The sequence below is a fragment of the Chelmon rostratus genome, chromosome 6, assembly GCF_017976325.1.
Source record: "Chelmon rostratus isolate fCheRos1 chromosome 6, fCheRos1.pri, whole genome shotgun sequence".
Taxonomy (NCBI): Eukaryota; Metazoa; Chordata; class Actinopteri; order Chaetodontiformes; family Chaetodontidae; genus Chelmon; species Chelmon rostratus.
The window spans coordinates 13,549,694-13,561,516 of NC_055663.1; the positions used below are offsets into that span (position 1 = coordinate 13,549,694).

The 11,823-nt window shown below is 43.3% G+C and overlaps 1 protein-coding gene across 1 annotated transcript; it reads right to left on the minus strand.

Annotated features, from left to right (window-relative positions):
• Positions 1 to 343: 343 nt before the first annotated feature.
• Positions 344 to 8,502, minus strand: LOC121608108 (transcription factor Maf-like). The gene is made up of 2 exons (XM_041939249.1): positions 7,526 to 8,502; positions 344 to 371 (listed from the first exon to the last, which is right to left on the minus strand). The coding sequence occupies exons 1-2, from the start codon at positions 8,500 to 8,502 to the stop codon at positions 344 to 346; spliced, it is 1,005 nt and encodes a 334-aa protein (XP_041795183.1).
• Between the last annotated feature and the right edge of the window lie 3,321 nt (positions 8,503 to 11,823).

Below are 11,823 nucleotides of genomic sequence, written 5' to 3' on the forward strand. Positions count from 1 at the left end.
TTTGAAAATGTAAGGAAAATAAATATTCTAAAATATACAAATTAATTCTGTATCACTTACTCAATGCGGTGTTATTAAAAGCTCAGTGTGAACATTATGTGCTCTATTTTGATGAAAATGCAGCAGACATGAAATGAACATCTCCAGATTTCTGCAGCACTGAACCTTTTGATGCAGTTTACGTTCTGTTTAACTTTGACGTTAGTGTTAAATATTTGAACAGTGTTTAAATGTATTGAATGAATTTGTGTTGTAAAGTAAAAGAGTGTCAATGATTATAGACGGAATAGGACAAGTTACCTCAGATTCCCGGGTGGTGGGGTGGAGAGGTCGCAGCTCTCTATCACAGATGGAGGAATTTTCTTGATGTCCTGCAAAAACAGGAAACAGAGACGTGTTATAAAACCCACACTCTCATCCCACAGCACAGGAAACTCTGCTGGTGACATGACACACTTTGAACGTCAAGAAATGAGTGTTTGTGGCTGCAAAACGGACCATGAATATTAAAAAAAGTGGCTCGCTGGGGAGAACAAAGATACAGACGTGAGTCACTGGGGACAGAGTAATATCAGTCCTTTTAGAAAACCAGTAAAACTGAATAATACATTTGTGGCAGTCATATTTTGTCTAAAATTGACTGAATGCTATAAGCAATTTGGAATTAGATTAATTCAATACTTAAATTCAATAAACAGTTTAAACAATGCAGAATATTCTAGAGGCAGACAAACACACACAAACAACACAAAACAAAACTTCTCATCTGAAGCTGCGTCAAATAAAATCAATCTAATATTCAAATCAATCAGATATCCGATTTGAATGGAAGGTTTGGATGTGTTTCACACAGTGTATTTCAAAAGCAAAATCAATAAAATCAATGAAAAGTACACGCGAAATAAATTTCATGTTACAACATTATGTTATAATATTATAACTAACCCATCCCTCATTAAAAAAACTTCAAAAGTTATCTGCATTAGTTAAAACAATTTAACAGAAATACAGATTAAATGTATAAGTTCATAAATGACTATAATGAAGGCTTCAGGTCGGTCACTTCATGAGGATCATAGCATATCAGGACAGCGGCTTATTCACACGTTTACGAGTGAACGTAACACGTGTGAGCACAGTATGAACACATGCCAGCGACGACGGATGATAATGAAAACGTGCTTTAAAAGCTGAGTGACGAATCATCCTGAAAAACTTTCTGCTGGCCTTCAGTGGAGAGAAATGAGGCGAAGGAGCGACAAAATATATTAATACCCCTCAATCCATCTTTAAGCAACAAAGAGGGCCATTCATTTCCCTGTAATCCGATTCACACTGTGGCCAAATGGACTCTGACCCATTCAGCTACAGAGGAGCGACAGACCAGCAGCGGAGAGAAGGCTGCCAGCACCTGAAAAATGCTCTGAAACATCAACACGGGCAGAGCCGACTCTCAGATGTACCCAGACTATGTCGAGAATTTACAGTTTCTGCCCCGTAGAGATCAATTTGCACGTATTTACACGCACCGTACAGATCAACACAAACAAAGAGCTTGATAAACACACACACGCTCAGAGCCGCACACAGAGGAACATTCACACATGTGGGCATGCATGCAGAGTCCCACACATACACTTGCACACATGTGTCTACTCTGTGTGCTAGCTCACACACACACAGGGGGAGTGAGGCCCACGTGCAGGCGGCTGCTACATGGCAGCGGCGTGTGGGGTCAAGGCCTTTCCCAGGTACAAATGAAAGGGAGAGAAGAGACTTTGGAAGAGCTGAACAACACTGTGGGTCACCTTGCCTGGCAAAGAGATCAATGCCTGTTTGACTGGCTGAGAGAGAGAGACGGGCGGTGGGGATGGTGGGGGGGGGGCTGAATGCAGGGTAAATCACCTCTCTCGCTTCATTGAGATGCAGGTAAAACACACAGGGGTCGGGCTCGGCTCCAGCTCCACCCTGCATAACACAAACTCGTGCACGCACAGACTTAAACATGCACACATCGACAAGAATACACACACACACACACACACGCAGTCGTATAATGCACTCAGTTTTTAAACAGCACCCCGCGCCGCCGCCACCACGCTGCGGTCCAAAACACACCACTCCACTGACTCTGTGCCCTGCAACTCAACTTGCTGCTGAAAACATCAACACAGCTGAGGCTGTGTTTATCTGTGAGTCAGAATATTGTGATCACATGTAATTAAATCATAATTAGCTTTCATCTATTGCCCTTTAGTTATGCATTCTGAGGAGAGCTCCTTATACAAGAAAATGCAAATCTGGTGTTTGAATTCTGCTGCGACACACGCGAAACATTACATGTGCCTATATGCACATTCTTTTGCGGCTGAGCATTTACAGTAATCTCAATTCAACACAAGAGTATAAGGATTGGATTCAGACAATCACATTACCTCCACTCTGCCCATGCTTCTATTTGCTGGAGAAAATCACCATGTAAAGCCAACACAGACAGATACACACACGCACACACACACACACACACACACACACACACAGGCAGCTGCACAGACCTTCTTTACAGCTGCTGCTTTCTTACCACATGCACCGCTGCGACAGGAGGGGGACAAGTTAAATTATTAGGGTTTCAAATAAATGACACATAACTCAGGACACTGCAAGACAGAGAGGGAGGAGAGAGGGAGAGAAGCTCTGGCTCTGCAGGTCTGGATGATGGACGGACCACAGAGGAACATAAATGCAGCTGATTTAAATCACTTTAAATGTAAATGTTTATCGCGTGGAGTGATGCAGATGCGGATTGAGTGGAAGGGATTGAAATTGTTTCCTCTTTTGAATGCAAATATGTTTTTAACCCGTTGGGGGGGCTTTTGTCATGGGGAAGGTCGCGCTCACAGGGAAGAAACGAAAATGAACATGTACGCAAAGAGAAAGGCGTCCTGTTACAAAATGAGATTTTACTCCTATTTTCAGCAATACAAGACAAATACTATTTTATTCAGCGATAGATAGCTTGTGATAAAATAATAACACAGTGGACGGTATATACTGTATTTTGAGATATTGGCACTTAAGGTAAGAATATAAGAAATAAACTGTTAACTTACTGCTCAGCTGATTATTAAAAAACAAACACTTCCAATTATGACAGCTACAAATTCAAATAGAGGAGCTGCTGCAGTGACTTGAACTTGCTCTGCAATGAATTACTGTAAAAAATTAAGTCCGCCTGATTTTCATACACCTCCTGTTGAGTTTGTCTGTGCAAAGCGAGATTATGCCAACATTATTTATATTACTTACATTTATTCAGATTTCCTTTTGATTCATATAAGGAGCCACAAGCATCACAATGTCATGATAAAAATGACTCATTCCAATAGATTTAATGCACTCAGTTGAAGCATATATACACCCTTCCGCCACAAGGTCAAATAAAAGACGATGCTGGCTGGTTATTGAGCACTCACACAAATAGACACTAAAAAGTGTGCACATCCTTTGTCCTATTAATTTTGAGGCATTAAAGCGGAGTACATGATGATGATTCAAATGTCAATACTGATAAATTTCAAAGTGATTTCCCATAGTTGACCTGAAAGAGGGAGTCCAATATTGTGACAGCAGACAACTACATTATCTTTAATAACCTAATCATTGGACAGACTGCAAATGATCACAGCGCAAAAGTCAATAAACTGGGCCGGACAATAGAATTACAGTTCATAATGATAAGATTAATAATGTGGTGTGTCTGCATGCTACATGTGCACACTTTCTCATACTGCAAAAGACAGAGAAAGGAGCAGTGAATCTTGTAGAGTGCTGAGAAATGAGGAGGAAGTGCTGAAATATTGTTTCCTGTGCCTTCTGTCCTCCTTCAGCACAGGAAGTGAATCAGTGCTACTGAATCCTCCTGCCCCTCGGTGTGTCTAGAAGTCAAACACACACACACACACACACACACACAAGCAGAAAGCATCCCACACATTTTCCACACCCCCACAGTGATCAGCAGTTTTCCACTTTATCATTCTTACGCGTTGAATAACGGAGCACAAACACTGGAAACCAGTGAACCGCCGCACAAAGCAGACCTCCTGTCTGTCACACAGCGCTGTTTGGTAGCAGGTTCAGGTTAAGACTGTCCCGAGCACAAAATCCTAGGACTCGTCCTATCTGCCTCACAGAAGAAAGAGGTGCCACGAAAGAAGAATAGCATCTCCAGTTCTAGGTTATAACACAAATGTAATTAAAAAGCACACTATATTGACCTAATCAGATAGGAGGGCCATAAATTAGTGGACACATGCTCACTAAAAGGCCCTCTCCTCTCAGCTAGGACGCATCTCTGATCGTTTATCATCTGAAAGGAGCAGGAAGGCAGCCAGCATCTCCCTCTCTCTCTCTCTGTATTGCTCTCTCTCTCCCTCTTGCTCTATCTCTGTCTCTCACTCACTTTTAATCACAGAGAAAATCATTCCTCCAGGCACGAGAGGATCATGCTCTCCCATCTTGTCCCTCACTCTGGGCTTTCATGGGAGCTAATATGAGCCAGGTGACTGTGTGTGTGTGTGTGTGTGTGTGTGTGTGTGTGTGACGCTGTTGTACAGGTGAGACAAACAGAGCTAATGCACAGCCCTCAACTCTGCATGCAAACATGTCACCGCTGTGGTGCATTTGAAAGTTTCCCTGAGCTACACACACGTTTGAAAAAAGTAGGTCCTCCTTATGTGCACACACACAGAACATGCGAGCGCTCAGACTTTCAGAGGTCCTGCAGTGGGAAAAGATAACATCCCTCCTCCACACACACACATAACGACACATATGTCCAGCAGCATGCATTGTGGTGACCTTGCACGGCGGCCCAACCCGGACCCTGTGCAGCTTTTATCTCAGCCACGCTGCTCTTTAGGATGCACTGACTTCATCAGGCTGCTTTCAGGAGCAGAAACACTCTACAGGCCACGTCCAGTCCAGAGCTGAGGCAGGTAACAGGCGACTGGCCCTGTCAGCCGCTGCAGAACCAAATTACTGCGACTGCCTGCTGTGGCGTTTCTCTCTGCCCTTATCAGCATTTCTACATCAAAAGTCAAACAAAGGATCTTTCCACCGACGCGAAAGTGGTGGATTGTCATAACCGTTGCGAAAATTTGGTCAGCTAAATATGTCTGTGAGGATCCTTTAGTCTGAGCAGAAATTAGTCCGTTTGAATTTTATCAACACAGTTTGATTTTCAAGCGTTTGACTACATGAAGTTTATTTTCAGACCGATTTTTTTGCGGGGAATCAAAATTCTTATTTTCGAAATTAGACAATTTTTCGTCATCTGTTCCAGACAAAGTGTTTCATGATTTTTTGTCATTCAGATCTTCTTTTTTTTATTTGAAACTTCCCGCACGCAATAATCAACAAGTGGACAGCCACCGAGTAAAAAGTGCAAGTTTACTCTAACATCAATCATTAACTCAGCCTTTTCTAGGAAACCTGCAGCACGATTATTAGGCCCTGAGGCAAAAATTAAATCCTGTTCGAAATACTGAGCACTGTGGTCTGATTTTCTGCACGTGTTTAAAGCGAAATTAAAGAGTTTCTGTCTTTAATTACGCAACAGGTGAAGATCGTCCCTTTTAATACCTGAGAAGCAAAAGCCATGAAAAGAAAATACTTTGAAATAATTCCGCTTGTATTTTTCAGAGGAAAAAAAAGAAAGATTGATTCATATTGAATCGAGATAGAAAATGAGTTCAGTCAGAGCTGGACTTGATCTTGGAGCTGTACTAATCGCTCGCCTCGCGCGCAACATCGCGCTTTCATCAAAACCAGATGTTTGTGAACAGATGTTCATGTTATCTCGATGACATTTGTAATCGGCGTTTCCCTCTTCTGTTTGTATTTCAGTTTAACTCGAGAGGAGATGGTGAGACTGAGAGTGTGTGCTGGCGCCTCAAAGGCACAGTGACAAACATGCAAAACTAAAGAGAACAGAAACAACCAACATTTTCAGGAGGATGTGTTTGTTTGCACTCATGAAGGTTTATTGGCGAATGGTGTATTTGCTCAGTTCCACACGGTGTCCGCCTGTTACCTGTACTGTCCAGACAATACATTTAACTGTATAGAAATCCAGTGCATCACAAAAGATATATGGCTGCATGAGGCTTTGCTTAATTATTCTACAACACTGGGAGAACATTAAATTTCCATTTCCAAACAGTTCACAGTTTATTTACCGAATAACACCCATAGGGTTCTGAGTAAACTTAATTAAGTTCCTTAAATGAAAGGAAAACACATTAACAACGAAGTGCAGAAAGAATAGATCATTTGTTGCAACAATTTAGCGTGACAAAGTAGCCTGTTTCTCATCTGTTTCAGGACATGCATCATAATCTGCCTCTGTTCTGCACAAAGCATTTTATCCTCAGCCCCACTTGTTGATCGCAATATTTAATCTGAAAAAATGATAATTGTTTCTACTAAATATCCCGATGCTGCTCACCTTGACAGTATGTTGTGTGTCAGTATAAATCACTACTGAGTACAAAGTTGCTTTATTCCACAATTTCATTTTTTCCTCAAAGCTCCAAAGGAAGCCTAGAAAATGTTGAAGGGTCCATGTTCGCGGGGAACTTTTATGAAAGCAAAGTGACGGATGAATGCACTTGTTCACACTTTTTTCTTTTCTTTTCTTTTTCTTTTTCTTTCTTTCTTTCTTTTCTTTTCTTTCTTTCTTTCTTTTTTTTTTTTTTTTACAAATAAATCCCAAAAAAGTGATGAGGCTGAACAATGCAGTCATGGTAGAATACAATCATTATAGCGACACAAGTTCACAAAAATAAGGAAAAAGAAAAAAGTCCAGACACAATCCGCACATGACCAGCATGCATGGCTTCGCAGAGCTGTTACAGGCTCACATCCACTGCCCAAACTTCGGCTCGAGCTCAGTTTGGATGATTTTTTTTTTTTTACACAAGACAAATAGGATGGATGATATGAAAATGAGACCATTCACATCCAAATAAATTGACTTTCAACACAAAAATAAAATCACATCAAAATAAAGCTGCTGTTGCCTGAGAGTTGTTCAAATTTCACACAACAGATTTTTGGGGGTAAAGGGGACCAGGATGGACGAGGCGCAGGATGAGGCTGTGAGGACGCACATACTCAGCACAGGCTGTACTAGTTTTTCTGTAGTGTCTCTAAAGACAAACATGACGAGGTGGAAAGAAATCCTTTAAAATATTTGTGGACACCGAATTGTTATTCGGAGTCATTTAAACAGGCCTGTTTATGCATCCTTTAAAAGTGATAAACATAAACAAGATCCGCATCCCGAAACAAAACACCCCTGAAACACAGAAAAGAGGAAAACTCTTTTGTCTTCATCTAACGCAGCTTTTACAACTTCAACACAAGCACGCACCACCTCGTTTAAGCTGCGCGTAAATTTACAGTGTTTTTTTCTGTTTCTTTGTGAGGGTCGGTTATTAAACTTTTCAACGCCGAGACTCACATGAAAAACTCCGGGGATGAGGGGTTGTTGTCGCTGCTGGATCCTCCGTTTTCTCTGAAGCCGGTGCTGATCAGCTTCTCGTATTTCTCCTTGTAGGCGTCCCTCTCCCTGGCCAGCCGGGAGATCTCCTGCTTGAGGTGGTCCACCTGCTGTATGAGTTGCGTCTTCTCCCCCTCCAGGACGTGCCGCTGCTGGACCCGCTTGTACCGGCAGGACTGGGCATAGCCTCTGTTCTTTAGCGTCCTCCTCTTCTGTTTCAGCCGGATCACCTCTTCCTTGCTGACCCCCCGGAGCTGCCGGTTCAATTCCCGCACCGACATGGTCACCAGCTGCTCGTCCGAGAACCGATCTTCCAAGCGCAAGTGCTGGTGGTTTCCCCCCGCGCCGCCGCCGGACTGAGACCCGGAGGAGGGGTGGTGTGCCCCTGTGTGGTGGTGGTGGTGGTGATGATGGTGGTGGTGGGGAGCCCCGTTCTGAGCTGCAGCTGCAGCGATAACCGCGGACACCACGGCGGCCGCTGATCCCATCTCCTCCCCGGCCATGGCGCCTCCTGCCCCCGCTGCGCCGCCGTACTGCTGCCCTCTGGTATAGCCATCGAAGGTCTGGAGCTGGTGACTGCTGCTGATCAGCGCCTCTACGGCGTCCTCCGGGCTAAAGCCCAGAGCCTCGGGGTTCAACTGCTGTTGGTATCCGGTCATCCAGTAGAAATCCTCCAAGTGAGCCTTCTGCTCGCTCCCTGATCCCGGACTGGGCGCCGAGAAGCTTGGAGAGGGGGGAACCGAGCTGCAAGGCGTGCTCATCGGGGTGGAAGATAGGGATCCCCCGGCGACCAGGCGGCTGCACTGGCTGATGCTGCGATCGGGCTCCACCGGCTCCTTTTTCACTTCAAACTTCATCAGATCGAAGTCATTAACATATTCCATGGCCAGGGGACTGGTGGGCAGGTCGGAGTTGCTCATTGCCAGCTCTGATGCCATCCTCTTGCTGTTGACAGTCCTCCAAAGGGGGTGAGGAGCACCTGTCAAAGTGGGCTGCTGAGACACGCACTGAGCCAGCTTGATTTCTTTATTTATTTTCTTCAAAACCGACGGAAAAAGTGGATTTTCTCGCACTAATTGCGCAGCGCAGGTTTCGGTTTTGTGAGTCGATAAGTTTTTTTTCTTCAGTCTGTGTTGCTCACAGGAGCGCTGTTTCCTCCCTCTCTCCCAGCGTGCGGGTGTCTGAGCGCCGCTCTCTCTGTTTCTACCATTTAACACTTCATGGCTCCTTTTAGGATTAGTGCGCCAAATTGAGGAGGTTCACGTACGTGTCCCGGGCAAACAGTTGCTTTGTGGAGAATGAAAAAAAAAAAAACCCTCCACCCAAGGATTGATAGGTTTTTTTTTCTAAGGGATCAGTCAGCCGACGAGTTAAAAAGCATTGCTTAGTTTTATAGGCGCCCTGACGTCAGGACTGAAATATGAAATTGACCGAGACTCAGCCAATGAGGAGCCCAGCCTCGGGACCTAATTAGCATAATAGTATAGAAACCAAAGTTTTCTGAACTGTCGAAGCCCATCAGCACACTGACACATGAGATTTCATATTCATTCATTTGTCACTTTGCATTAGAAGGGACGAAAGCAAATGAACGCAAACAGATTCGGGGGATTAACAGAAGATATCAGATGGTAAATATGCACGTCTGTCTTTTTTTTTTTTGTTTTTTTAGATCAGCCAGCCGAATAGTTTTAACACATGTTTAACGTTTTTCCATCACCATAATAACCATTTGAATTGAATTTTAGCGTCATGTTTATCAACGATATTTGTTGTTTTGGCATTATCTGCCCATTAGTCAGACTTTCCTAATCTCACTCTCGTTTAGTGTGTCGATGGAGAAATATTTTTCACTGGTGTGTTGGATTAACTATGCAGACAGCCTTCTAATTAAAGAGTCAAACCCGTTTTAGTGACTCTAAACAAACACTCTGAGATAAAAACCCATGGTTTCAGTGGTTTTCAGTGAGCGGTGGAGACGCGCTGTGTTTACCGCATCAGATCGCAGCAGTGGATGAGTCCAGATGAAGCGGACCGCTGTGAGAGGAAGGTGAAAGCGTGTGAGAGAAGCGTGGCCGGGCTCTGGCTCCGTGACAGCATTTGGAAACCCAACGTCGCCACCTTTCGGTATAAAAGAATACTTCACGTGGCTCTTCAGAGGCTCCGCATGCCGCTCGCGCTCTTATTTTTCTGCTTTAAATGAAAAACAAATCTTTTCCTCTCCCACCACTTAATTCTACTAGAGCCTCGACTGCTCTCTGTTAAACTTACTGCTGCAAATGAAAATTATTTGACAGGAATAACATTTACTTTCATGACTCCTCATGATTAAAAAAACAGAACATTTGGAGTTTCTAAATAATAATGATAAAAAACTAATACCAAAACACATGAAAAGATCATTTACGCAAACAGTATACACATTTTTCTGTCAGGAGAAAAGTGCAAACCAATTTTCTTACACAACTATAATGTATTCATATTAAATGCAAGGCCTTGTCAACATAAAATCCTTTTTCTAATGGAATACTCTGTAGTGACAACACCTCCATTTGTGTCCTTCTGGAGTCTGGAGTCTCAATCCCATGTAATGATCACAGCATCAGATCACACCCCCTTTTCTCTCTCTCTCCTCTCTGTGTCTGTGTCTCTCTCCCCCTCTCTCGGAGCACATTCCTCAGGAGTGGTGGCACATAAGAACAAACAATAAGGAGGGCTATACACAGAGGACTGGAGAGTAAATAAGAGCACTCTCTCCGGAACATGTCACACGGGGAAGCTTCAGAAAACTACAAAGCCGCCAGCAGATAATCCAACTCCCCGGTGTCCCAACGCAAGTAAATATTCTCCTGGTCCCTGTGACTGTTCATGGGGACTTAACGTTAAACAGGAAGGATAAACATCGTGTTTTATTCATTAGAGCACACAACAGAAGCCCCTCTGATGCTTTTGAATAAATATTAAACAGACGAGGTGTCCCATCTGATGCTGCTACATGTCGTTGCTGTTGTGGTGTAAATTCAGATGCTTCGCAGTGACACATATTTTTCACATTATGTGGTTGTGTTGCTGCTGAATTATGTCATAACCGAGGGAGTGAATGAACACCAGAAAGTGATCCTGTTTGTCATGTTTTAATCCTCTAAAACGGGCAAAATAACAAGAAACATCAAAATTATCATTCACTTATAGTATGCAATATAGTTTGACACACAGAGAGCAGTTTAAGCTTGTCCACATGTCCACTGATGGAGCTATTTGATGCAGCGGTGGACATTAGCTGCTGTGTGAGCTCTGGGTTTCTCTTAAACCAGGATTTATCTGCACAGGATTCTCACGGGTTAACAAGCAGAGTCCAGAACCAATGCATCCTCTGTGGTACTGAGGGCTAATAGTCCTTATGCACCTCATTCTGTCTCCCTTTGGACTTTCATGTAGGCAGCTCATTGCCATGAAGTTTACTACTGTCTTTATTTTATCGGGGATGCTTTTTTCCCCCCTACACGATACAGGGGTTGCACTTAGGCATATATCATAAAATAAGCTTGTACAGCAGGAGGAGGACCTCTTATACAGTGTTTGCGCAGAAAACAGTGAGGAGCATTTGCACACCTATGACATATCAAAGTATATTAAAATGAATAGCACACACCTGTATGGAGATCAACCACATCTGCTCAAATAAGAGGTTTTCTCCAATTAAATTGCATTTGGATAAAAATTATATAGACTGACTAGAATGACATGTCTACAACATTCTTTAATAGCATGAACCCTTGTAAATTTGTATCAGTTTGTGAACCCAGAGCCATGAAATTTGTGAATGAAAACATCCCACACTTTGAGGCTCGATTTGTAGCACTGCTAACACTCCGGCCTAACGTGTGCAAACTAGCTTTGTATTAATAGACTGGCCCCTGCATGTGGAGCCCGGCTACAGTACGTGCTAATGAGACACCGTCTGACCTTTCAGAGTTCACCCCAGGAGAACACTGATGCATCCTGGGTAAAGGATAACCAGTGCTCCTGGACTACCCTGTGATTTACTGGGACAATGACTTTACTAATTGTTACATCTATTAAAAACATCCTCGTTACAGTATGACTTATGTGCCACGTTGCAGCAGGCCTCACTTTTATTTTCAGCATGCTAACCTTTTGTTTGCTTCTGGGGTTCCCCGAAGTTGTGCACTTAGGGAGGATGTGCATGTTGCTTACTTTGTTATCCACCTTTATAGTAGAAATGTTTTGCTTGTAGT